This window comes from Chionomys nivalis, chromosome 1 (assembly GCF_950005125.1).
Source record: "Chionomys nivalis chromosome 1, mChiNiv1.1, whole genome shotgun sequence".
NCBI classification, from domain to species: domain Eukaryota; kingdom Metazoa; phylum Chordata; class Mammalia; order Rodentia; family Cricetidae; genus Chionomys; species Chionomys nivalis.
This window is the reverse complement of record NC_080086.1, coordinates 35,493,525-35,520,927: the sequence shown is the minus strand read 5'-3', so window position 1 is coordinate 35,520,927 and position 27,403 is coordinate 35,493,525. Positions and strand designations below refer to the sequence as shown.

General features: G+C 47.5%; 1 protein-coding gene across 2 annotated transcripts in view; it reads right to left on the bottom strand.

Moving 5' to 3' along the window:
- Window positions 1-21,083, bottom strand: part of Vgll4 (vestigial like family member 4) — a 116,620-nt gene extending 95,537 nt beyond the window's left edge. The window contains exons 1-2 of one of the 2 annotated variants that reach the window (XM_057760614.1): window positions 20,871-21,083; window positions 8,610-8,685 (exon numbers count right to left, since the gene is read on the bottom strand). In XM_057760614.1, the coding sequence (XP_057616597.1) occupies window positions 8,610-8,673 (64 nt within the window). In that variant the 5' untranslated portion in view covers window positions 8,674-8,685; window positions 20,871-21,083. Of the gene's footprint in view, window positions 1-8,609; window positions 8,686-20,044; window positions 20,149-20,870 lie in introns of those variants that run through there. The other variant, XM_057760664.1, reaches the window with a different exon arrangement.
- Window positions 21,084-27,403: the final 6,320 nt, after the last annotated feature.

The window sequence follows — 27,403 nt, the reverse complement described above, 5'->3', positions numbered from 1 at the left end:
GCATTAGCTCTTTATCCAATGGGAAAGGTAAAGATTTATTCATTTCATTTACAAGGACTCGAGGTGAGATTCAATAAAATGGCAGTTGTAATAAATCTAAACCCAAGAAGAATGCACTGGCTTGATTGTTCAGACTTGATTCAATTTCTCTGAGAGCGTGAACGCTAATGTAATATTGCTACACATTACACCCACATCAAATGCTCAGTCAACAAGAATTCTATAAGCCCGTGACATTCATCTCTGAAAAAAAAAAAGCAAAAGATGGGAAGGGATGCAGCTTTATTTAGCTTTAAGAAAAAGAAAAACCTGACTGGAATGGAAAGATATGCACACAGCAAAATCAAATTCCAAGTCTAGGGGGCTAGTGACCGCCCGAAAGCCATGCACTCAGATGAGCTTGAATGACACAGGGAGAAAGAACTTAATTTTTAAAAATGTAGTCATGTATGAAATTCTCAAAAAAAATAATTTAAGAAAAAACTGAAGCAGGATTGCTCAATGGATAAAAATATTTACTGCCAAGCCTGAGTTCAACCCCCAGAACCCACATGGTGGAAGGAGAGAGCTGACCCCTTCGAGCTGCTCTGACTCCACACCATGACAGCACCCTGATACCATGGCATGTATTCACCCCAACACACAGACACACACAAATACAAATGTCAGGGTTTTTTTTTTAATGAATTTCCTCATGAGAAGAATCAAGACACAGATCACCCACCTTCTGTGCTTAAAGATCTGCTACCAAATGAGCCCGGCAGCAATGGTGCACACCTTTAATCTCAGCATTCAAGAGGCAGAGGCAGGCGGATCTCCGAGTTCAGAGACAGCCTGATCTACAGAATGAGTTTCAGGACAGCCAGAGCTACACAGAGAAACCCTACCATAAGTAGACAGACAGACAGACAGGCAGGCAGGCAGGCAGGCAGAAAGACAGGCAGGCAGGCAGACAAACAGGCAAGCAGGCAGGCAGACAGACAGACGGACGGACGGACAAACGGGTCTGCTGTTATCACACACACACAGTGAAAGCAGCAATGAGGGCGCAATAAGGCTGGGCATGGCACACTTCCTTTTAGTCTCAGCAGAGGCAGGTGGATCTGTGAGTTCAATGCCAGCCTGGTCAACAAAGAGCTTTCCAGGCCATCCAGGGCTACATAGTGAAATCCTGTCTCAGGAAAAAAGAGGGAGCTGTAAAAAGAAATCTCCTAGGATGGAGGGCACAGCTTGGGGCTGCACATGTGAAGTCCTAGGTTGATTTCCTAGAACTTAAAATGGGGAGGGGAAAAACCCCTACCTACCATTACCTTCTGGGACTAGACCAGAAGCCGTTTATAAAGTCCAATCTGGCTAAAGAATTCACAAAATTCTAAAACTTGTGAAATTAGCATAACTTTGCATAAGAACGTTTGCATAAAAGCAGTTTTTCCCTCAACAATTACAAAATTTGACAATGCTAACCCCACAACCCGTGGAAAAGCAACTGACTGGAGCCAGAGTGTGCTGGCAAATGAAACAAATAAATCAATAAAAAAACAATCAGTCTCTACAAAGCGAAAGGAAATTAAGCCCCAGGCACTTGCCATTGCATAAATATCCCTACCACCACTGACCTGCTTTCTCTGGAGCTGTAAATGAGACACAGGCAGAAGGTTCTTGAGCCTGCTGGAGCTGGGCTGCAGATGAGGACGGCTGCCTCTCTGCAAGAACACCAGCCCGCCCCCTGCTTCTGTCCCCCTGCTACCAGAATTCATGGATGACTTAAAAGCCGAGATGGTCTTGGGCGCACTGTGCTCACCAGACTGCATATAAAAAGCCCTTCTAGGCAGGAGGGTACTGCAGGGGACACTGACAAGTCAGGGATGGTGGAGGAGACACCAAACAGAGACACACAGTCAGGAGAAGGAGAGCAGCCAACAAAACAGCAAAAAGCCCTTCACTGGGGGACTGGAGGGATGGCTCAGTGGGTAAGAGTGGCTGCTCTTCCAGAGGACCCAGGCTAGGTTCCCAGCACCCACATGGTTCCAGGGGATCCTTCTGGCCTCTGTGGGCACCAGGTATGCATGTGCTACCTGCACATACATGCAGGTAAAACACTCATGCACATAAAATGAAATAAGGAAGTGTAAAAAAAAAAAAAATTTCAAGTCCTTCTTCCATGGATTCTTGGCGCTGACATTTTAATTTGAATTGCAAATGACATGAAAATAGACTGTAACACTTTTTATGTGTAGTAAAGAAAAACATGGGTTTCCAAAAGGTTGAGAAATATTCATCTAAGAGAAATATAACCCGGCCCCCAGTATCTGAAGAGCTATTCAATGCTATTTTCTACATCCATTATGCTAATTAACAAGCCACTTTATTTTTCCACTGCACAGATCCATTTCTAACACTCATTATGCTAATCTGATCTGATATGAAACTATAAAAACAGCAGATTTTAAATAGCTGCCTCTGGAGGGAAGCCCTTCTGATTAAATGCCTAGCTTGGGATGCAAATTTGATTAGGGTAACTGCCCGCACACTGAAAGCAGCTTAAGCAAGCTCATCCTATGTGTTTAGTTAAGAAGCAAAAGAAAGCTTATGTGGGAGAGGGTGTTCAGTGATGGGAGCCTGTGCCTAGCGTGCCCCAGGCACCATCAAAAATAAAAGAAACTGAGCCAGGAGGTGGTGGCCATGCCTCTAATCCCAGCACTTGGAAGGCAGAGGCAGGTGGATCTCCGTGAGTTTGAGGCCAGCCTGGTCTACAAAGTGAGTTCTAGAACAGCTAGGACTATGACAGAGAAACCCTGTCTCCAAAATCAACAAACAAGCCAGGCAGTGGTGGCATAATCCTTTAATCCCAGCACTTGGGAGGCAGAGGCAGGAGGATCTCTGTGACTTCGTGGCCAGCCTGGTCTACAGAGTGAGTTCCAGGACCGGCACCAAAGCTACACAGAGAAACTTGATCTCTTAAAAAAAAATTAACAAATGAATAAACAATTTAAATTAATAAAAGAGAGCAAGAAAGGCCTCCTCCGCACCCTGTGACACCCAGTCCTGAAGAGCTCTCGGTACTCAGCAGTGGTTAGCCTCACCCATCAGTTGTTCTGTCTGAGACCAGCCTCACTGTCGCTCCCGTACCCAAGGATGACCTTCAACTCCTGATCCTCCTGCCTCCACCTCCAAAAGGGGATTACCACACCCAGCTAACAGTTGCTCTTTTGAGAGATCATGCTGAGTTTTGCATGATGTGTGTTTATTTTTCTTTTTTTTAATCTTGAATTAGGCATCTAGCTTCTATAAATTTAATTTTCTGGTATTTGCAAAATAGCCTGCTTACATGTTCTCACTTAAAAAAAAAAATCAAAAGAAAATTTTTCTGAACTACAGTGTGCTATCACATACAACAGGGTGGGGGTGGGGCTCAGAACCTGTGAATCTCAACTACAATGATCATTATGTTTGTTTCATTGCTGTTAAATCAATCCGTTCCTCAGAGAGAAGCCACTCCACTGACTATTTTATTGCCAATAAATGTTTAAGTGCCTGTCATGTGCACCAAATGCTGTATGCTTATGCCTAGGACACAAGGCAGAGGGGAACTCGCCCTTGGCAGGCAGAGAAATTTGTATCCAGATTCTCGGATCCAGGTCTTTTGTTTCTTTGAGATCTTGCTTTGCTGATGTACAAGTTAATGAAACCAGGAATCTGTAAACTACAGAGAAACAGACAGTAAGGCAACTGGCCACTTTCCAGAGAGAGGCTTCCTGATCAATTTGACACCCCCTCCCATTTCATGGAGCCATAACTCGGGCAGACACAGTCTAAGCTCTGGAGTGTGCCTGTGTACAATTCTCATATACTACATCTCATCAGAAACTGCCTCCTGGTCATCTACTCAGGTCCCCTTCTGATGAGCCAAGTACCACAGTTAGCTGCATTTCCACAGACCATATGCTGGTCAATCCAACTAGTACATAAGAGGAAGTTTACCTCAAAGCAGAACAAAGCCATCATGGTTACTCAAACTGCAATCTGTTACCGTGGGCCTTATCTTCCATCACAATGGGCCTTACCAGAACTGCACTGTGCAACCAATGTGTGAGGCTCTCTCCAGAGCTTTTTGGAGATCGATCAGTGGGGTGGGGCATGGGGTCAAAAATGACTCAAACTCGCACTAGATACCATCTCCAAACTGTTCAAAATCCACAACTTTGGATGTTGAGAGGAAAACACAGGAGAAGGAGCAAATACCATCCCCACATAGGCTGGTTTGATGTGGGGGCCAAAACAAGTTGGCAAGGCCGAGCGGTGTGGTGGCGCACGCCTTTAATCCCAGCACTTGGGAGGCAGAGGCAGGCGGATCTGTGAGTTAGAGGCCAGTCTGGTCTACAAGAGCTAGTTCCAGGACAGGCTCCAAAACCACAGAGAAACCCTGTCTCGAAAAACCAAAAAAAAAAAAAAAACCAAAAAAAAACAAGTTGGCAAAAATCTCTCACGCTTAGAAAATGCTGGGAGTGCATTTTCACTGGGGCAGAATCTGTTATTTTTTCTTGTTTCTTTCTTTCTTTTTTTTTTTTTTTTTTTTTTTTTTTTTTTGAGACAGGGTCTTACTATGTTATCCAGGCTGTCCTAGAATTCACTATCTAGACCAGGCCGGCCTCAAACTCACAGAGATCCACCTGCCACCTGCCTCTGCTTCCCCAGTGCTGGGATTAAAAGGCCTCTGCTTCTTTTTAGGCAAAATAAGCATCAACTTAGAGAGATGAAATATTCCACTTGAACTCCTCAGAATTCCTTCTTGAGAAGGGCTATAGTGGCTCACACTTCAGCCTCCAGTCACCTTTCAAGGGCCTTCACCAAAGGATCCAGCAGGGCAGGTATGAGTCAGGTGTGCATGGTGCATCCTCCATGCTGTTCTTCTCATGTGCCCCTCCACACAGACCCCTAGAATAAAGCTTTTCCCCGGGGACTGGCTAAATGGTGCACTCAGAGCAGGTACATGCTGCTCTTCCAGAGGGCCAGAGTTCAGTTCTAGGGAATCTGACACCCTCTTCTGGCCTCTGTGGCACCTGTACCCAAGGGGCATTTACTTACATAGCATACACATGTACAGATATATGAAAATAGTAAATTTAAAAAAACAAATAAAGCCATGCTTTTAAAATTCTTGACTTAGATAGAATGGCACAAATGGCACACATGGGAAGCCCAGGCAGGATCACTGGAGCCCAGTCTGGACACCATCTCAATAACAACTACAAGAAAAGATCGTTGTTTTTAACGTGGAGATGGGTTTATTAAAATATTTTAATACAAGCTTAAGCATAAGGGTTAAGTGAGAGAGATTCAGAGAGAAAGATGGACCCCAAAACACAGGTGCAGATTTCTCAGAAGAGTTACCCAAAAGATTTCAACCAAAGCATGCAAACCATAAAATTTCACACTCTAGGATATACAAGGAAAAGTATCAAAAATGTCTTGTAAATATCATAATAAGATGAGGTATAAAAGACACCAAAGTAGGAGCCCTAAAGACGGATACTGGGTATAGTGGTTTGCATAATAAGAAATGTCTCGCCGGGCGGTGGTGGCGCACGCCTTTAATCCCAGCACTCGGGAGGCAGAGGCAGGCGGACCTCTGTGAGTTCGAGACCAGCCTGGTCTACAAGAGCTAGTTCCAGGACAGGCTCCAAAACCACAGAGAAACCCTGTCTCGAAAAACCAAAAAAAAAAAAAAAAAAAAATATATATATATATATATATATATATAAAGAAATGTCTCCCATGGTCTTGGGCAGTTGAACACTTGGTCCCCAGTTGGTGTAGCACTGTTTGGGGAGGTTTAGGGGTGTGGCCTTGTTGGAGGAAATATGTCTCTGGAGGTGGATCCGGGCTTAGTATTGCCTATTTCAAGTTAACACATCCTATTTCTTAACTAAGGTTCAATATGTGAGCTCTCAGCTTCGTATTCCTGCTGCCATGGGCTGCAGCCTACTGCCAGGCTATAGCCACCACTATGGATGCTAACCCTCTGGAAACACAAGCTCAAATAAATTCTTTCTTCTATAAGCTACCTTGGTCATGGTGTCTTATCACAGCAACAGGAAGTAACTGACACTTGCCACCAAGCCTGATAAACCTGGCTCAATCCTCAGAACCCATAAGGTAGAAGGCGAGAAACAATGCCACAAAGTCGTCCTCTGACCTTCACATGTGTGCCATGGCACACTCATACCCACACATATACAAACAAATATAAAAATAAAAATACGAAAGTATTATTATCCTATATGCCAGGTATCTGGTCCCCCTATTTTGATCACCTTTTATTGAGGGAGGGTCGCTTTTTTAAAACTACTAAATAATAAAGAGTTGAAAAAAATTAAGGGCATCCCCAACTTCAGCGTGAACAGGCCCCAAAAAGAGAGTTTCTCACAGGCAAAGAGAATAAAAATGGCAGCCTCAAGTTGTATTTCACTGAGTCCATTCCAGCTGTGCCCTAGCGGCTCATGGAATTAACCAGAGTCTCATGAGTGGTAGAATGATTATTTTGGGCAAATTTATTCCTTCCAGGACGCCAGATAAGCTTATGTTACCACTAAACCTCCCTTTCTCCACTTACTTTGCTGGTGTCTTCGGATATTGCTTTTATTCCCTGCTGGATGACCTCATGGAACCTTAAGGCTATCAGGTACCACAAGAGCCGTTCATTTGCTCCCAAATGCCAGAACAATCACTCCCTCCAAAATGGCCTAAGTTTGCGGTTCTCTTGGAGCTGAAGAAATGTGGAGAGACTCATTTGGGTCACCAAAATGTACTGAGAGGCTGATCTCAAGAAACAGTTCTGTGTTCGTAATAAGACACCCAAATCAGATTATACACACACACACAAGCTTTTTTAGAAGTGGTGGGGAGAATGAGCCACCCCTCAAGTATAAGAGCGACTTATAACCAAAGCCAAAACAGCATCATTAATCTAGGGCAGAGTAAGCTGAGTCGGGCTGGGCTGGTCCAGATAAGTCTAAGAAATCTAGTGAGAGATGTCGGGCGTCAGGGTTAAGTGTGTCTATGAACTCTCACGCACTCATGTGGGAAAGCACACCAGCCCACTCCTGAACCAACTGGATCACCAGAGGTAAGAAATGGTCCTGAGTCTACCCCCTGATCATTGTAGCCTTCTGTGTGATTCACTCTTATTCTGCAAAACACTTCCAGGTCAGGGCCTCATGGGCGAAGAGCAAGATGTCCTCTCCCCTTTGCAGTCATTCTTTCTGTGATGGTGGCTCTGCCCTGGATACTCGTCACCTCTTCTATACACTTGGAGTTTCCACAATAACATGTTCCTAAGCTCTACAAGAACTTCATGGTTATGTTCACCCTTACAGAATCATTACTCGTGAAATTGGAACTTAGGTAGGTAGGAAGGATCCTGGAACTGCAATTCATGAATTGGGAAGAAAGGGGCCTGAGACAGGAGTAGGCAAAGCGGATAAGAAATTCTTCAGCTCCCCACTCAAGGATATGAAGGGTCACACACCTATTTTCATTGTCTTGGGGTATGAACATACAGAAAGCCAAATGCTACCTAGAGGGAAGTTTTCCATCAGCCACATCAGAGTGCAGCACATCCCACACAGCTATTCAAGTCAGCACATGTATTGCCATCTTAGGACACCACGCAGTTTTCTGATGTTCCAATAAAATTCTGTCACCAGAGCTGCCTCTCCCCGTGGCCTTGGAAATGACACTCTGCATCCTGAAGCTTCCATTTCCCAGGGGAGGGGTAATTACACATCAGTGATCAAAAGCTCAATACCTGGGAATTGTGTAAGAGGCGGGGAAAGGGAAGTGTGGGGGGCGAGGGAGGGCAGGGTTGATGACTATCCTGTTCAGTTAGTCCTCTAATGATGACCCTGTGTGAATGGAGGAGACAGGGAAGGGGTGTGCACAGAGGACCCCTTGATAACATCAAAGACTAGGAGAGGCCCTGACATGGAAGAGGAAAGAGGACATGGGTGCTCCCCACCAGGAGGTGAAAACAAAGGTTCCCACCAAACACACGAGAGCCCATCACAGCTCCACAGTATCACTTCCCATCCTCAGTTATACAACCAGGATTAGAAAAGCTGGCCCAACAGTTAACAGCAAGCATCGTACGCAATGAGGGCATGAAGCTCAATGAGCGCCAGGCAAGCGTTATGCACACCTTTGCTCTCAGCACTGTGACTTCAGGGCTAGACTGGTCTACACAATGAATCCCACCCGGGCTAGCCGGGGTTACCCAATATGACACTGTCTCAAACCAAAGAGTTATCTTCATTGATGATCTCAAAACCAGGGTGCAAGAGAACAAACTAGAGCTCAAGCCCTAGCAACCAAAGAAGCAGCTAAAATGTATGCTCTGGGGTGGGGCTTGGAGGTGGGGCACCTGGCTGGCATGCACAAGTCCTGGGTTTTATCTTCTAAACTGAAACAGATACAAATTAGCCATCCTTGGTGTTTGGAAACAAGAATGAGGAAAACACTGTTATCTTTTTGGAAAGCCAACCAAAAATTACCAAGACACAGTCACGAAACCAGGTGGAGAAGCAGGTAGGCACTAAACACAGGTGACTCACGTTTCTCATCGTCAGCATGCACCAGAGAGGCTGCCCTGGACAAGACATCCAACGGCGTCTCCATTCCTGGGTGAGCCTGAAGGGGAAAAGAGTAGGTGAGAAACAAAACACGCAGATAGAACTTGCAAGACTCGTCTGGAATTCTGGTAGGGAACAGCATACTGGAGTTACAGCCTGAAGAACATGCTTGGCACACACACGGCCCTGGGTTCAAGTCCAGCACCAAAAAGAGAATCGAAAATAATTTTAGTAGTCCACAAATCAACTCCTCCATCGGCCACAGACAGCTCTTCCAGAATGAAGCTCCTGCCTGCTGAGACAGCAGGGCCCTGGTAAGGAACAGAAACCGGGGCTAAGTCGCCAGGCCCAGGAACCCTGTTGGGGCTCTAAGGAAAGACACTGAATGTTCACACCCAAGTCACTTGTGTTTATAAATGTCTACACTCGTTCATAGTGAGCCTGTCCAGGCACACTCCATAAAACTTAGTCTGGGGAACAAAGGCTGTCTGTGAACATGGCCTTGCCACCAGTCTGAGGGTTTGGTGGCGGTGATGACTGCTATTTATGAGTCCTTGCAGAAACCACTACCGCTGGACCATTCTCTACTTTTGTCTTCCCAGCTGAGAGTCAATGTGCAACAGCAGCAAGGGCTACAGGGCAGCCAGGAAACTGCAGTTTCAAATCCGCAGTGTGTGCCTGAAACACTGGGCCTTCTGGAGAGTTAAAGAGCATTTTGAGTTTAACAGGAATCTTTCTGGTGTCATGGACCTTGTGATTACTAGTGCTGACTTCTGTACCCCGGTGTCTTACGAGCCTGTTTGTTCTGCAGTTCCATGCAGTGAACCCCAGCCTTGCATGCTACACAGACCTTACCCCAGCCCAGATGGCCAGGCTTTTATTGACACTGGACTTCCAGTCAACTGTTCCCATAGATTACGACGTAGCTGTAAAAGCAGAGGCTGCAGAGATTTAAAGGGAGAAGGAATCCCTAAAAAAACGAGGCTGGTTCTGACCAGTTTCCCTTTCTGAATAAAACAACCTCACCAAACAAATAAGCACACTCAGTTATCACGGGAACACACACTATTAATTCAGGAACTAGGAGAGAAAGCTCGCACGCCACTTTTTAAAGACAGCCAGCATTATTTATTCAGTATTAGTCAACATTTACTAATACTACAAAGGTCCCTTAGTGTGTGCCAGCCGGGCTTTCCTTCCTAATATAAATACTTCAGGCCTCCAAGGAGCCATCGGTCCTTGACCCTGCAGTGTGACGTCACTCGATACACGTAGAGTCTGTACTTGGTGTTAAAGAAAGGGAACAGGATCAAGACGCTGCTGCCTCCAAAACCTTGTGTTGTTCTGTGAGGCACACAACTCTCCAAGCACTCAAGCTGCAGGGATGGGCTTCCAAAGCACTGTTCTGAGATGATTCAGTCTTGCAGAGGACCCATTTGAGTCCCAGTACCTACACAGCCACTCACTTTATTTATCCCCCACCACCTCAGGTGCTCATCCATGGCATATATATGGAAGTGAGAGGACAGCTTGGTTCTCCCCTTCCTGAGAATGGTCCTGGGAATAGAACTCAGGTCATCGGGGTTGGTGGCAAGTGCCTCTATTTGCTGAGCCATCTTGCAGACCCAGGGGGAAAAAAAAAAAAACAAGACAAACTTTGTCTACAGTAAATTCACTTGGAAACTCTTGAAGCAAACTGGTGAGCATTTCCTGCTTGTGCTGTTACTGTGCAGCTGGGCCCTCTGCAGGAAACAGGGGATGCACACTAGTTCTTAACCCACCTCCGGTCACCCTGCTAACCTGAAGCATCCCCGAAAGATCACCTAGGGTGAAGGTGGATTACAAACAGCTGTGCGAAATTCCAAACCATTTCATGAGCCAAGCCCCGCAGAGACTAAGGTGGATTTTGAAAGGCTGATGGAGAAGGCAGCTGAGGCACTTAATAAAAGGACATCTGTGGGAACCTGACCTGAGATAAGAACAGGGAACGGGCTTTCAAAGCATTTGCTCTACAAGGGAGTCCATATTGTCATCCCAGCGCCAGCAAGGCCAAGGCAAGAAAGAGACTGAGTTCAGGGGCTGCAGAGATGCCTCGAAGGTTAAGAGTTTATGCTCCACTTGCAGAGAACCTGAGCTCTGTTCCCAGCGGCTCACAACCACCAGCAACTTGGGCTTCTGGAGACTCTCACAGCTCCACAACACATGTCCACAACAACAGCGCATACATGGAGATAATCTAAGAGTTCAAGGCCAATCTGTGTTACATGACACCCTATTCCAAAACAAGAACCAATAGGAAATAAAATGTCAATACACATGCAAGCATATTAAGCAAACTGTAAATAACAGCATATGTTCCTACTGACGATGAAGACCAGGTATGCAGGTCAGCAAGAGAGCAAGACACAGTCCCCAGGACTCAGTAAAAACAAAACAGAAAGAGAAAAATGACTAAAACAGGCCAAGTATCAGCCACTAATTTTCACAGGATGGTCTAGGGTGGTCTCCCTGAAGAGGGCAGTTGAGGTGAGACCTAACAGAGAGGAGGAATCAGGGCAGAGGAGTACAGTCCAATGTTTTCATGAGGGGAGTGGCTGCCTGGCTCATCCCCATGCTTCTCAAAACCGATTCAAGTTCAGAGTGCAAAAGAATCTCAAGACCTAAATGCAAGGCAGTCTAGGTGCAGCTCCATAAAGCTGTCTTCTTCTGCTCCTACACTATAGCGTAGCAACAACCAGAGAATTGTTTGGCATGCTGACACCTGGACTAGCATTGAACATGGCACATCACTGTGATACAGGCCCACGGCGAGAGGAACATGCACACCACTGTGACACAGGCCCACAGTTCTCACAGTCCAGTAGCCTTTCTTCATGGCCATTGTCAAATGCAAGCATACCTCATGATGAACAGAACCAGAACACACATGTATGGGCAGCGAGAGGGAGAGGGAGAGGGAGAGGGAGAGGGAGAGGGAGAGGGAGAGGGAGAGGGAGAGGGAGAGGGAGAGGGAGAGGAGAGGAGAGGAGAGAGGGAATGCTCATATATTTTTTCTGCCAGTCCCATTCCTTTCCTAAAGTTATCTCGTCCCCAGTCAGCTTCCTGTGAGGGAAGAGGTCTCCAACTCCGAAGCTATTTATTAAAACTTGGGAGCACCCAATGCTACCATGATGTCTAACTACAAACCTGAAAGTCATTTTGCCCTTCTACACCAAAATAAATAAGTATCTGTGCCCTTTCGGCCCACAAAAGGACAGCAGCACCTGCCTTGAGAACAAAATTATGAGATATGTGATTTATTTTTTCCCAAAGGAAGGAACAGAATTTAAGGTGTGTGTCATGCAAGTTTTCCAGGAGAGTTGCATGATGGAAGGGACAGAGCTGCCGGGCTCTGCCCAAGGAGCACTAGAGACTACATCTACCTTCCACGGAGAGTTCGCCAGCCTGGAACAGCCTTCCTTAGCCAGCATGGGCACTGGAGGAGAGGGAGACAGCAGAAATCAGTCAGGCTGCTGAAGTTCCTGCCGCTCTATCACTTGGCCACATGTTAGACTGTCCCAGGGTACTTGATGGTTTCCCAAACTTCCAGCTACACGTGGTTAAGTACCCCCAAATTCCTGCAGGTCCTGTTCCATCAGCAGTCCAAACCATTCTGGGGGAGCTCACCCTCCTCCAGTAAGAGGCAACAGCACAGCCACAAGTGTGAGTATTGTCAGGACGGTGACCTTCCTGGCCATCCAGAGCTCAGAGGGCTTCACTGGGTCTCTTCTCTTTCTATCCAGTAGCAGATTGTAACAGCACAGAAAACAAAAGGTGAGCTCCCCGTCTGGGAGCAGCTTATACCCACAGCAGACCACACTGGTTAGCTAGGAAGCTGAAATGAAGAGTTAGGCTGTACTGGCTGATTTTATATCAGCTAGACACAAGCTAGAGTCATCAGAGGGGAAGGAGCCACAGTTGAGGAAATGTCTCCATTAGATCCAGATGTACATCATTTTCTCAATTAGTGATCAACGGGGGAGGGCCCACGGCCCACAGTGAGTAGTGCCATCCCTGGGCTGGTGGTCCTGGCTTCTATAAGCAAGCAGACTGAGCAACCCAGTTATCAGCACTCCCTCCATGACCTCTACATCAGCCCCTGCGTCCAGGTTCCTACCCTGTTTGAGTCCCTGTCCTAACTTCCATGGGTAATGAACAGCAATGTACAAGTATAAACCAAATAATCCCTTTCCTCCCCAACTTGCTTTTTTGTGTCATGGTGTTTCTTTTTTGTTAGTTAGTTAGTTAGTTAGTTAGTTAGTTAGTTAGTTAGTTAGTTAGTTAGTTAGTTTCAAGACAAGGTTTCTCTGTGTAGCCCTGGCTATCCTGGAGCTCACTTTGTAGACCAGGCTGGCCTTGAACTCACAGACATCCACCTGCCTCTGCCTCCTGAGGGCTGGGATTAAAGGATGTCATGGTGATCTGTCACAGCAATAGAAACCCTAAGACATGATCCAAAATGTCACCAAAATCTAGATACCACAGACAACCACAACTCCATGAGGACCCAGCCTCTTGTAATACAATTCTCCCTACTCACAGCATCTCAGATCACCCTTCTCTGTTTTCTTGCAAAAGATATGTTCCATTTGTGTTCTTTTTTTTTCCTTCTCCTCATGTTGCACCATCTGTTAACCCAGGCAGGGCACTAGGATCAAAAACCAACTTATCCACAGAAAGGCCAGCGTGTGCTAGGCTTTGCTGCTGTGGACGTCCGAAGCCAATGGGATGGCCAGCCACTTACCTTTGCCCCGGGTCCCCTGACCCTGTGCTGGTCTGAACAAGAAATGTGCACACAAAGAGACTGGAGAGATGGCTTAGTGATTAAGAGTATTGGTTGCTCTTCCAGAGGACATGGGTTCAATTCCCAGCACCTATATGGAAGCTCACACTTGTCTATAACTTCCAACGTTTCTAACCTCCTCCCACAGACATACATGCAGGCAAAACACCAATTGAACATAAAAGTAAATTTTAAAATTTACATTCCAATAGGCTCCTGTATTTGAACACCTAGTCCGTGGTTGTAGTACTGTTTGGGGGAAGATCACTGTGGGGTGGCCTTGACGGTCTGTAGCCTTACCTCACTGTTCTCATGGCTTCCTGTTTCCGGATAAAATGTGATCAGTCCGCCTCCAGCTCCCACCACACCAGGCCTGCCCTGCAGGAGTCTCTATCCTGACCCTGTAAGCCAACGTAACAGCGACAGGACAGGAGCTAATACAGCCCTTAAGACAAAGGTGGGGCTCACCTTTAATTTCAGCCTTCAGGACACCAGAATGTCTTCCCCTCTATGACTTGGCACCGATGAGCCAATCTCTCCTCATCTACCCCCTTCCTGCATTTACTACTTTTTTAAATATGTGTGTGTTGTGTGGTGACCATGTGTGTACACATGAACAAGCGCATGCAATGCAGAGGGCAGAGGTTGGCACCAGGTTCCCCACCAGGCGCATCACTCTGTACCCTAGCTTTTGAAACAGGATTTGCCACTGAACCTGGACCTTGCTGATTTGCCTAAACTAGCTGGCCAAATATCTTCCTGTCTCCACCTCCCCAAAAGTGGAATTACAGTCTATAAAAAATCGCTCTTGGGCTGGAGAGACGGCTCAGTCGTTAAAGAATAGGCTCACAACCAAAAAATTGTTCTCTCCTCAGGTGGGCCACTAAAGAACATCCACAGTAGAGTCTCTGATACCCCAGCTTTCCCTCCCTGGGCATGTTCAAGAATGAACGACTGACCCACATGGCTAGCCTCTGAAGCACCAGGGATGTCAAGGACTCAACCAGCTTTGACTTACACTCACCTTATTTCTGTACACCATCATGCCTGAAAATCCATCAGGGCAGATGCCTGAAATATAGGTAATATCCCTACATGCTCAATGAATTGAAAACATATGTGCATACTTAAAACCCTAATTAGGGATCTTCCGGGTAGCTGTCAGCCTCCACAATAAGCTGCACAGTAAAAGCCAATACTGTTTTCTATGGCCCCGATGGTCCTAGAATGTGGGCCAGCTGCTCCAGGTGTGTCCCCCTACCTGCAAGGGCTTGAGGTCCCTCCTTGACAGACACCTCTGCAGGGAACAAGTCTCCTCTAGAATGATTCATCCTCCAGCTCTCTGAATTGGACACCCTGGATTTCAGAGAGAGGTGGCAGGCACCTGCCATTTCATCTCTACCCATGTTTGTGCCTCCCTCCCACTGCCAGCTAGGGAAGACCTCAGCGGGCCTGAACGGAACAAAGGAGAATACTAAAGGAATGTACCACTTAACTGTGTTAATATTTCCTCATGCTACAGTGGGCCAAGGCTCTGCAGCCTTCCTCAGCCCCACAGAAAGGGAAGGGTGACTCTTCATTAACTTTGACAACACAGCTGGTAGACAGTGCTACCGTGCAGTATCTAGCAACCTCAGTCACTACAACGCCATTAGCACCAGAAAAATCGTTGCTTTTTCACAGTTAGGAATAGCGTCCAGGGGCCTTGAGCGCATTAGGGAACCACTCTGCACTGAGCCACATGCTCAGCCCTGACAACACAGTTCATTCTCAGCCTCCACAGTGCAAATGCGTAGACTTAGGAAGTAGACCGTGAGACTCCCAGCACACTATGTGACCCTTGTGCAGGCTGTCTGTGCCGGTCTACACTCTTTCTGCTGGTTGAAGTTCATTCGCTCCTCTCAGAGAACCCGTGGAGAGTGAGCCTGTGATAGGCACACACTGACCTACTGTGTCTAACAGCTTAAGGCTTGACTTTAACCGACTACCAATTCTCAGCATTCCTCACTGCTGTTGTCATCCTACATAAAAGTGAACTCTGTGACTCACGATCACCTGTAACTCCAGCTCCAGGGGATCCCACGCCCTCTTATGCCCTTAACTCCCAGCCTGTCAAAACCTAGACAAGTCTTTTCTGTTTTGGGTTTTGTTGTTGTTGTTGTTGTTTTCCCAAGACAGGGTTTCTCTGCGTAACAGCCCTGACTGTCCGGAAGTAGCTCTGTAGACCAGGTGGCCTTGAACTCACAAAGATTCACCTGCCCCTGCCTCCCAGGTGTTGGAATTTCATGCATGTGCCACCATGCCAGGGTCCTAGGTAAGTCTTCTAAATCAGGATCTATTGTATCATTAGACACACTGGTCACTGCCATTAGTAACTGCAGTTAGTTCTCTTAACTTACTATAATTAAGTTCTGTAAAACCATCATGAACGGGGAACTGGAGAGATGCTTCAGCAGTGAAGAGAACTCCATGCTCTCACAGAGAACTTGGATCAGTTCACAGCAGCCACATGACGGCTCCCATGCTTTATAACTCTAGTTCCACGGATTCTAGCACCTTCTTCTAGCCTCAGTGGGCCCTGCACACATGTGATATACATACAGGTAAGCACACCACACATACAAGCTCCATAAATATTCAGTGTGGTTCCTTTCAGCCTCTCAACACATTTTGCTGACTGACCAATACAGAGCTTTGCTTCAGGTGTGTTTTTGTTTAAACACATCTTACTGAATATCTGCGGATTCATTACCGTGGAATTCACAGCTCACTGCTCTCCCAGGCACCCCGAAACCTCATCTTCCTTCCAATACACATTTTCTACACGGAGCACATCAGTCTTCCTAGCTGAAGGACCTGAGGCATTTTCACCATCACCCTCGGAGGCTGTTTGAAACACATCACCCACAAAAAGCAGGAAAACGGAGAAAGCACGGTACTTACACCAGCTGCTCCCCTAACACACACCAAAGCACGGCATGCTCACACATGGTGTGAGCACCGGAACAAGCCTGAGCATCACCCTGTTGAACCTCCTTTAGAAAGTGTGCGTGGAGAGACCCAAACCTGCCCAACCTCCACCTTAAACAGTGCAAGCTCTGCTTCGAAAGGTCACAAACTGTGGTGTAAGTGGGAATAATGGCAATGGACTGTATCTCATTAGCAGATAGGAGGCGTGAGGCACACAAAGGAGTTCTAAAAGGTTTTCCTCCTTTGCCAAAGAACCATTAAACTATAGCCCACATAGATTTCCGCTTCCTACCCCAGTGTCAACACTTCCTTGCTTTCCTGTCTTGGCAGTCAGTATGTGCCTTCCAGACCTGGCAACCCTGCCCAAGTTCTTGTCATTGCTATTTGTTCTTTAGGTGGACAAACCCCTGCCAACCAGCTGGCACCATTCCTCTGAACTCACCCAGTCTTCTATCAGACTCCAACCGTAGTCTGTATTAACTCGAGGAATGTTCCCCCTTACAACCATGAATGACCCTTGGCTAACATGTCCCTTTGGAGGTGGCTTTTTGTTTGGTTTAAGACAGGGTCTCCTTTACCCAGGTTGCCTAGAATTGGACACGCAGCCCAGGGGACAATTCTCTGACACATGCTGGAATTACAGGTGTGTGCTACTACACCAAGCCTCGGAAAGCTCTTACACACACTTTGCTCTTTCTCCGGTTTCTCCTATCTCCAACACCTTATCTCAGGCAATAAAAAAAATCACCAGGGTCCTCAATTCCTTTACATTTCCCAGGTGTTTGTCTTTTGTTATCAGAACTTTTAACTGACAGTATTTTATAAAATCGCATTCGAAGGTCCAAGAAAACTTTTCACGTTTGCATATCTCACTGTCTCCTAACTGAATCTGTTTTGGAGACAGAGTCTCTCCCTGACTACAGAACCCAGTCTTTTGGCTAGACCCTCAGAAGCTAAGAGGACATCTGATCATTTAGAATTGGAGTTGTGTATGGATGAGAGCTGCCACGTGGGTGTGGGGAACTGTCCCCAAGCCATCTCTCAAGCCCCTATGCCCAGCTCTTAAATGGGGACTGGGGATCTGAACTCAGATCCTCATGCTTTTTCACTGAAGACTTCACCTACCTGGCCATCCCCAGCCCCCACGAGACAGCTTTGATTATCGTTACTCGCCTCCTGTTTTATCTTTTTTAAAGGTTGTTCGGGTTAGCTGCAGAGAACACAACCTTAGGAGACACAAAGACGTTGCTGTGGGGCTGTCTGGGCAGTCGCCGAGGTGGGTAACAAGGCTGACTCCAGAAGGACTGGAACTTTCCATTACAGAATACTTAAAGGTGAAAGTTTCACTCTCAGAGCTATGTCTGCAAAAAGTGTTGAAATCTTCAAGTCACTGCAAAGTCAGCTGGAGAACCAGCATCATGAGGCACGTTTATGAAACCTTTATATCTCTTCAGAGACTTTCCCAAACCTGACTCCAAATCTGCTCCAAGGACATTGTTCACCTGGATTCTGGAAACTGCAGTGTACTAGAATAGTGTCAGTCTCTCACAGAAGAAAATAAAATGCCCTGGAGAGAGGACTCTGCGGTTACGATGACTGCTCTTGCAGAGGACCTGATTCAGTCCCTAGCACCCACGTGGTGGCTCACAAACATCTGTAACCCCAGCTATGAAGCCAGGTCTTCAGGCCTCCTCAGCACTGCAGGCATGAAGTACACAGACATATGTGCAGAGGAAACACCCAAACATATAAAATAAAATTTTCAAATGTTAATTTAAAAAGAAAACAGGCCGGGCAGTGGTGGTGCACGCCTTTAATCCCAGCACTTGGGAGGCAGAGGCAGGCGGATCTCTGTGAGTTCGAGACCAGCCTGATCTACAAGAGCTAGTTCCAGGACAGGCTCCAAAACCACAGAGAAACCCTGTCTCAAAAAACAAACAAAAAAAAAAATTAAAAAAATAAATAAATAAAAAGAAAACAGAATGCTAGATATCTGGGATATTTAGGCTTATCTCGGACAGAACCAGTGGGCGGGACTCGATCTCAAGTCTCCAGAACAATGAGCCGAAGCTGTTTTCACTATGACATTCAGTTTGGAATGCAGACATGTTTTTTACAGCAAAATTATCTTAATTGTACTGGGTTTTAGTCAATACAAAAACTAGTTCACATTCTACCTTTCACATCTAAAGCAAAGGCAGACGACCCAGAAGTGTTAAACACGCACAGGTAGCAAGGCAAATGGTCTCGAAAGGAAACTTTTGCTAGAGTTAAAACACAAAGCATGCCGGGTATGGGGGCACACACCTTTTGTCCCAGCACTCGGGAGGCAGAGGTAAGAGGCTCTCTGAATTTGAGGCCAGCCTGGTCTACAGAGCAAGTTCCTGGTCAGCCAGGGCTACACAGAGAAACACTGTCTCAAAAAACTAACCAATCAAACAAATGAATAAATAAAAATAAAATGATGTAACTGTATCAAGAACTCCACCTCCCGCCGGAGGAGAGGGGTTTTACAAACTATCTCGGGTGTAAGAATCTTCGGAGTAAAGTACCCATAAATCCATCATTTAGAAGACAACCACCAGCTAGGACTCTGCACCACCCAGCCCTGAGGTCTCCTACTGCCCACTCTGTTGGCCTTGACTCCTAATTAGGTGCTGTAGGGAACAATGACCACAGAGACTGAAGAGGAGGTCAAGTTTGGCACGCCAGAATGGTATGCAAAGCTGACCTTCAAATCCTAAACTGCAAATGGACCTATATTGTTTCTTGACCTTGTTCCCAGAAGAAAAAAAAAAAAACAGGCGCCTACTTTCTTGGGTTGGGGGGAGGGGTGGGAGTTAAAACTCCACATCCAGGGTGGTAGTATCTTCCAAATTGAGGGCTGAGGAACCTGGTGGCTCATGCCTTTAGTCCCAGCACTCGAGAGGCAGAGGCAGAGGCAGAGGCAGGTGGATCTCTTTGGGTTTGAGGCCAGCCTGGTCCACAAGGGGAGTTCCAGACCAGCCAGAACTACAAAGAGAAATCCTGTCTCAAGGAAAAAAAGAAAATTAAAGCGGGTTCTGATAAACACTCCACACTCCAAGACCGCCCACCTCCCCCACACCAGTCTGCTGGTTCTTATTAACTAAAGGAGGAAACACAAGGAACAGACAAACGGGACCAACGATCAAAGTGAAACCGACTTTTTAATCAGCTCGTGGAAACCGACGAATGCAAAGCCAGGAAAGCGCTAACGACGAGGCCGCCCCAGCAGGTCCTGTCATCCTCGCCTAAGGCTCAATGTCTCCGTGTGATGAATTCGAGACTCTTGAGCAAAGCAAAACAAAACCCAAAAAAAGGCAAAGACCGGAGCTTTCCGGGGAGGCCTCACGCAGTGCTGGAAGGGCGCTCAGCCCCGTTTTGAGCAGGGGGCAGGAAGTGCGAAGAAACAGCCGCGTCCCGCAGCCCAGAAGCGTCGCGCCCGGGACCCAGCCGGTGCCTAGCTTCGGGGCCTGTGCGCGCGCCCGGGACCCGGGTCAGCCGGAGCTGGACCGGCCCGCGAGCACGAGCAGCCGCTCTCGATCCGCCGCGGGTCCCGGTCTCCTAAGGTCGCCGGACCCGGGCCAGGGTACCCTGCACTCACCGCTTGCCCGCCTCGGGCTGGCCGGGCCCCGCCGGGGGCGCAAAGGACGGAGGCGGGGCACGCTTAGGGGCGCGCGAACTCGGGAACGCGCTCCTCTCCGCCGGGTTCTCCAACACGCGCAGGCTCGGGAGCGCGAGGAATCCCTGGAATGAGGCGCAGCCCGCCCGCGCCGGGTCTCCCCCTGGTCGGCATAGCCACGCCCTACGCACGCCCCGGACACGCCCCTCGGGCCAGGCAGGTGGGGCCGCGCCCAGGTGAGCCCGCGGGGCCGCGCTGCACGGCCACGAGGGGCGCGTACCCTCCGGCGCCGCGCGCTCGAAATCCAGAGCTCCGGCCCCGAATGTCGCTGGGGTTGCGATGCTCCCCCGAGCTGCTTCTGCGGGGCAGGGCACACGGACGTGGCGTTCCTCAGCATCCCTCACGCGCCACGCCCCCGAGCCCCACGAACGCACCTTTCCGGCACACGCGCGAACACCCGCGGGCACTCCGGTGCGTGTCCAGGTGCTAGCCGCCACCAGCCACGCGCATCCCCAAGCACTCCCAGCAGGCTTTCGCCCTACCGTCCCGCCACGCACCGTGCCCGTCTCCCCGTAACCTGCCCGTTCAGTCGGCCACGCGGGGCACCGGGGCCACCTTTGGGACTCCACACGGACCCGGAGGTTGCAGCCCGAGAGCCGGCGGGGCGGTAGGCGCCCAGGAGTCTAAGCTCTACGTTCACACCCACGCGGCGGTAGCTCCGTGGGGCGCCACTCGCAGCCTCACCCTCTGGTCACCAAACCCCACACCCAAAGCCACCGGGACGCGACAGTTCCACAGCTACACGTACCTGAAGGCACAGAGGGGTCGCGCAGGCTTGGGAGGTGGGAACTCGGGGTGCCACAGAATCAAAAGGGACGCCTCGGATCAAAACACTCCGAGCCGGCTGGGTTCCCTCCCATTCCAGCACTACACGCGCGAGCACACGCGTCCACACTCACGCGCGGCCTCCCCACCCCAGCTAGGAAGAGGAAACGCAGGAAAATCCGAGCCGCGGACAGGGCGCTCGGGGCGCGCGCTGCACTTTGCTGCGCTGGGCAAACTCGTGCTGCCACCAGCCAGCTCTGCAGTGGGACGGGCAGGGGCGGAGGAGGAGGGAAACGCGTCCTATTGGTGCAGGTTCTAACGAGGGCACGTGACCCGGCGAAGGCCAAACCTGGCTTTAATTTTTAGCAGTCATTCTCTGGGGTGGGGGAAGTGGACACGCCCCCGGCCCGGCAGCCCTGGGCCCTCCATTGTTTTCCTCATACTGCCACAATTAAGGAAAACATTTGCTTAGCATCAACGGCCGCTAACTTCTTAAAATAGGCAGAGGCTGGACTTCTGGCTGGTTTTACCACAGCTCCACCTGTATGCCTTCTGGCTGTCTTCGAACCTTTGTCTCTAGAAAGGTGCCCTCCTACAGTCAAACACATAACACCACACCACAGTCTTGGTTAGTTTTTTTTGTTTTTGTTTTTGTTCACTTCACACAAGTGAGAGTCGTTTGAGAGAAAGGAACCTTAATTGAGAAAATGCCACCATTTTACAGCCTGGGGGCAAGCCTGTGGAGGCATTTTCTTAATTATTGATTGACGTGGGAGGGCCCAGCCTACTGTGGGTGGAGACACCCTGGGCAGGTGGTCCAAGCCTTGGGGAGCAAGCCAGTAATCAGCATTCCTCCGCGGCATCTCTGACTTCCTAACAAGCTGTAAGCTAAAATGAACCCTTTCCTCCTGGAGATGCTTTTGGTCAAGGTGTTTATCACAGCACAGAAACCAGACTAGACAATGACAAACCCAGACCACAAGAGCTTTCCCTGGGAGAGAGCTCCAAGATGCCATAAAATAATCAGTAGACTGGGACGGTGGTGGCGCACACCTTTGACTCCAGCACTCAGGAGGCAGAGGCAGGTGGATCTCTGTGAGTTCGAGGCCAGCCTGGTCTACAGAGTGAGTTCCAGGACAGCCAGAGAAACCCTGTCTCAAGAAACAAAACAACAACAACAAATCAGTAGGTTACTTCAGTATTGAAAAGAAAAAAATCGTTTTCCCCTTCTGTTTTTTTCCCTGGTCAGATGGCATCCCCAGAATGTCATCCCGATGAATAACAATAGAGGTAGGGTCAATTGATTTTGCAAACAGGTTCCCTGGGGCCTTGTGGCCACCTGTAAGACACACAGGCACCAGATGAAAAGATCAAGTGTGGCCACCCTGAGGTTTCCTAGTTCCTCCTTTAAAATTCATGGATCAGGGCTGGAGAAATGGCTCAGAGGTTAAGAGCATTGCCTGCTCTTCCAAAGGTCCTGAGTTCAATTCCCAGCAACCACATGGTGGCTCACAACCATCTGTAATAAGGTCTGGTGCCCATTTCTGGCCTGCAGACATAAACACAGACAGAACACTGTATACATAATACATAAATAAATATTTTAAAAAAAATTCATGGATCAGAATCCCAACAAGAGGTTAGAGAGATGGCTCAACAGTTAAATGGATTGGCTGCCCTTCCAGAGAATTGCACTTTTATTCCCAGCATCCCAAATCAGGGGCTCAGAACTGTCTGTAACTCCAGCTCCAGGATACCTGGAGTTCTCTTCTGGACTTTGCAGGCACCAGCACTCACATATGCATATACCCACATATACATATAATTTAAAAATAAAACTAAACCTTGAGCCGGGCGATGGTGGCACACGCCTTTAATCCCACTCGAGAGGCAGAGGCAGGCGGATCTCTGTGAGTTCGAGACCAGCCTGGTCTACAAGAGCTAGTTCCAAAAAAAAAAAAAAACAAAAAAACTAAACCTTGAAGAAAAGCATGGATCAGTGCTAAGAAGACTCCCAAACTTTCTGATGGTGTGTGTGTGTGTGTGTGTGTGTGTGTGTGTGTGTGTGTGTGCGTGCGTGCATGCATGAGCGCCTGAATGTGGAGATCAGAAGACAGCCGCAAGAGCTGGTTCTCTCCTTTGTCCATGTGGGTTTCAGGATAGTTATTTAGGTCTCAGACTTGATTGCAAGCATCCTTACTCTCTGAGACATCTCTCCAGCCTCCCAACGATGTCTTCAAACTTAGACTCTATTTTAGTTTATCAAGTCTTAAGAGTGGATAAAGAAAATGTGCAAAATACACAAATAGAAAATGAGGACAGACAAGTGACAGTTTGGAGAAACACCAAGAAAGTGGCAAAAGGGAGGAGAGATTTGGATTTGAATCCCAGCTCAGCCCTATTTCATGAAGTGCTCTGGCTTGAGGGACTAAGGAAGAGGCCTAGGGGTACAGCGAAGTTCCATCTCCCCACTTTTCTCTTGACTGGAACTCAGAGCTGCTTGGCACTTTACAAACACACAGAACTTAATCATAGAGGGCTAGGTAAGGAACTTGTTCAGAGGGAACACATGAGCAAGAATAACAAGCAGCACAATGGTACATTTTAAACAACAGCCTCTGGGTGACAAAGCGACCCCATAGATCATTATCTCATTTGATCTTCACGACAGCTTTGGCACTTGTTGGCTGCTAAGTGATTTTCGTTTGAGGTTGTTGCAGAGGTCTAAAACTGCCTCTTTAATTTCCATCACTGGCTAGACTGAGCCTTGCTCTGTAGATAAATCATGGGGACCAAGGGCTTTTCTCATAGATGTGACCAGTCTTTGACCTTGGCAGGGCTTAATCTCACTCCTTGCCTTACATCAGCAGGAGCAAACTTAACTCTGGCAACGGCCAAATGCCACGTGAAGTCTGGCTGTTTTTTACTGTGCTGGTGTAAACAACTGAGTGGAAAACACAGGGTGCTACAAGGAACCGAATTAGAACCAAAACTCGCATCCTGTGGTCAGTAGTACATCAACCTGCCAGGGCAACACTCTGCATGGATCCAGGTACTAAGTGGCAAACTCGGACTGTGGCCATGTACCTTATATACGATGCTAAAAGCGAAATGAAAAGCAATTTTAGGAGGATATAAACTTCTTTTTAAGTTAGGGACTGAGTGTGGTGCTAGACACCTGTAGTCTGAGCTATTCAGGAAGCAAGGAAGTTGGTTAAAGTGAAAGTTATATGCCAGGCTAGAACACAGCAAGACCCACCCTTATCAACAAGAACTAGTCAGAATGGGAATTTTTATTGTTGTTTTGGTTTGGTTTTTGGAGATGGGTTTCTCTGTGTAGCCCTGGCTGTCCTAGAACTCACTCTGTAGACCAGGCTGGTCTCGAATGCACAAAGATCTGCCTACCTCTGCCTCCTGAGTGCTGGGATTAAAGGTGTGCACCACCACCGCCTGGTATAAAGAAACATTTTTAATTAAATGAAAGGAATAAGAACACACACAGGACCTGAGGACACAGTGTGGACCAGCTCTGCGCCTCTCCCCTGTGCCACAAGGTGTTTTCTGGTTTCTTGTCTCTCTATGCCCTCCCTATCTCCTGTTCTCCCAGAATTTGAAGACTTGTGGATTAGAGGCTGGAGCACCGGGAGTTCAAGGTCATCCTCAGGTAAGAAGTCAGAGGCTCACTGTCTCATAAAATATAAATGCATAAGAGAGAGTTGCGGGCAGAAAAATCATGTGAGACCTCAGCAGAGGGGTTCCCCAACATCTTCATTTAACTTGGGAAGAAAGAGAAGACAAAAAAGCAAACAAAAACCTGCTTCAAGGTGCAGAATCTTACAAAGAAAGAGGCACAGAAAGGGAACTTCCTGTTCCCAAATATGATGCCTTCGGAGGACGGTTTGCAACCAAAACCAGAGCAAGAAGGTCTTGGATCCCCGGGACTGAAGTTACACACAGTTGTGAGCCACCTTTTCGGATGTGTGACCTGAACCTGGGTCCTCTGGGAGAGTAGCAAGTGCTCCTCACTGTGAGCCATCTCTCCAGCCTGATGTATTATTTTTGTATCCCTGTAACTCAAAAACGTACAGCATAAAACCAAGAGAAAACTCTAGAGGCTTGCGACTTTTACACACCTGTCAACTACAAACACATTCACAAGTAAAACACAAGTTACCAATCTTCAGTGTCTATCTGACATGGCAGGTACCCTTGTGTAGAAGGGTGAAAAGAATCCCAAGCTGAGCTCTTGTGGGATTGATTGATTAATTAATTGATTGATTGATTTTGAGGGGAAGAGGTGCTTATTGTTGTTGTTTGAGACAAGGTCTCTCTATGTAATTCTGGCTGCCACAGAGATGCTGCCTCCCAAGTCCCAGGACTGAAGATGTACGCTACCACACCCTGACTAGGTTTATTTTTTTATTACAGTGGGCCCCTCACTTTCAGCTCCTGTTCCCATTCAGGCCCCTATGAACATGTTATGCATCCCCGTGTAAACTTGACCTTAGGGCTCTGGCTGTGTTCAGGGTGTCATCATAAGAAGCCAGGGTTCTTTGGTCATTTAGCTGGGACAGTTTTGTTTTTTTGTTTTTTAGCTTTTGTTTTGTTTTGTTTTGTTTTTGTTTTGTTTTTTTTGTTTTTCGAGACAGGGTTTCTCTGTGGCTTTGGAGCCTGTCCTGGAACTAGCTCTGTAGACCAGGCTGGTCTCGAACTCACAGAGATCTGCCTGCCTCTGCCTCCCGAGTGCTGGGATTAAAGGTGTGCGCCACCATCGCCCGGCTTAGCTGGGACAGTTTTAATTGCTCAGCATGGGTCTGTGGGATGACTCAGTGGGTAAAAGTCTGTGTGCGGACCTGAATTTGAGCCCCTGGAGCTCTGGAAAGGCGAAAAGAGAGAACGAACTCCACAGGATTGTCCTCTGACCTCTACACACGTGATCTGGTATGCACAAACGCTCCCACCACAACAGTAAAATAAACACATGTGTTCTGGTATGCACAAACGCTCCCACCACAACAGTAAAATAAACACGCATGTTCTGGTATGCACAAACGCTCCCACCACAACAGTAAAATAAACACGCGTGTTCTGGTATGCACAAACGCTCCCACCACAACAGTAAAATAAACACGCGTGTTCTGGTATGCACAAACGCTCCCACCACAACAGTAAAATAAACACGCGTGTTCTGGTATGCACAAACGCTCCCACCACAACAGTAAAATAAACACGCGTGTTCTGGTATGCACAAACGCTCCCACCACAACAGTAAAATAAACACGCGTGTTCTGGTATGCACAAACGCTCCCACCACAACAGTAAAATAAACACGCGTGTTCTGGTATGCACAAACGCTCCCACCACAACAGTAAAATAAACACGCGTGTTCTGGTATGCACAAACGCTCCCACCACAACAATAAAATAAAACACATTTTATAACTGCCCAGTCTGTGCCAGACCTAAAATCAGCCCGAGCTATGTCTACCAGACCTGGTATTTGCCTATATTAAATCTTTAAAGATAAATATAAAAATTGCTAGATTGAGAGGCTGAGGAGGCTGCTCAGTGGTTAATAACACACCTGGGGTTCCATTCCTAGCACCCACATGGCGGCTCACAACTCTGTTCCAAGGGAATCTGATGCCCTCTGTCAGGTTCTGGGGCACTGTATGTATGTGATGCACAGACAAATACCAATACACAGAAAATAAACAAAAATAAATCTTTAAAAATGCTAAATTGAAAGACTTCCCCAGGCAGCTCTTATTATAAATTCCTATGAATGTACTATCCCAATTTCAGAGACCATGACAGAGAAGTTAGGTAGATACTAACCCTGGTTTTGAGTTATAGCACCACTCTTGTTAGGCTTAGCATCTTTTTGTTTCTTTATTCTGTTTTTCTGAGACAAGGTCCTGGCTGTCCTGGAACTCGCTCTGTAGACCAGGCTGGCCTCGAACTCACAGTGCTCTGCCTGTCTCTGCCTCCCGAGTGCTGAGATTAAAGACATGCACAGCCACCACCTGTCTAGTCTTAAAATCTTGAGCAAACCTCTGTGTCTTAGTTACCTCCCCTAGAAAATGGAATCATAATACCCAGTTTTTAGAATGTCATATTAGGCAAGACAGAGTCACCAGACATAGCTGTATCCACCTCTACGCCTAGCACTCGGGAGGCAGAGGCAGGTGGATCTCTTTGAGTTCAAGGCCAGCCTGGTCTATGTAGTTAATTCTAGGTCATTCAAGGCTAAATAGCAGATGCTATTTTAAAGAGCTATTGAGCCTTGGGTACTTCATTATAGCAATAGAAAATATACTAATAAACTAATAGTGATGAGCTATGGTACTCACATGACAAGCTTGAGAATGAAAACATGTAGCTGGTTATGGTGCTGACACCTGTAATCACAGCACGCGAGGGACAAAGGCAGGAGGACTTACCAGGAGCTCAAAACCAGCCCAGACTACATGGGGAGTTCCAGGCTAGCCTGACCTTTGAGGAGAGACCCTGTCTG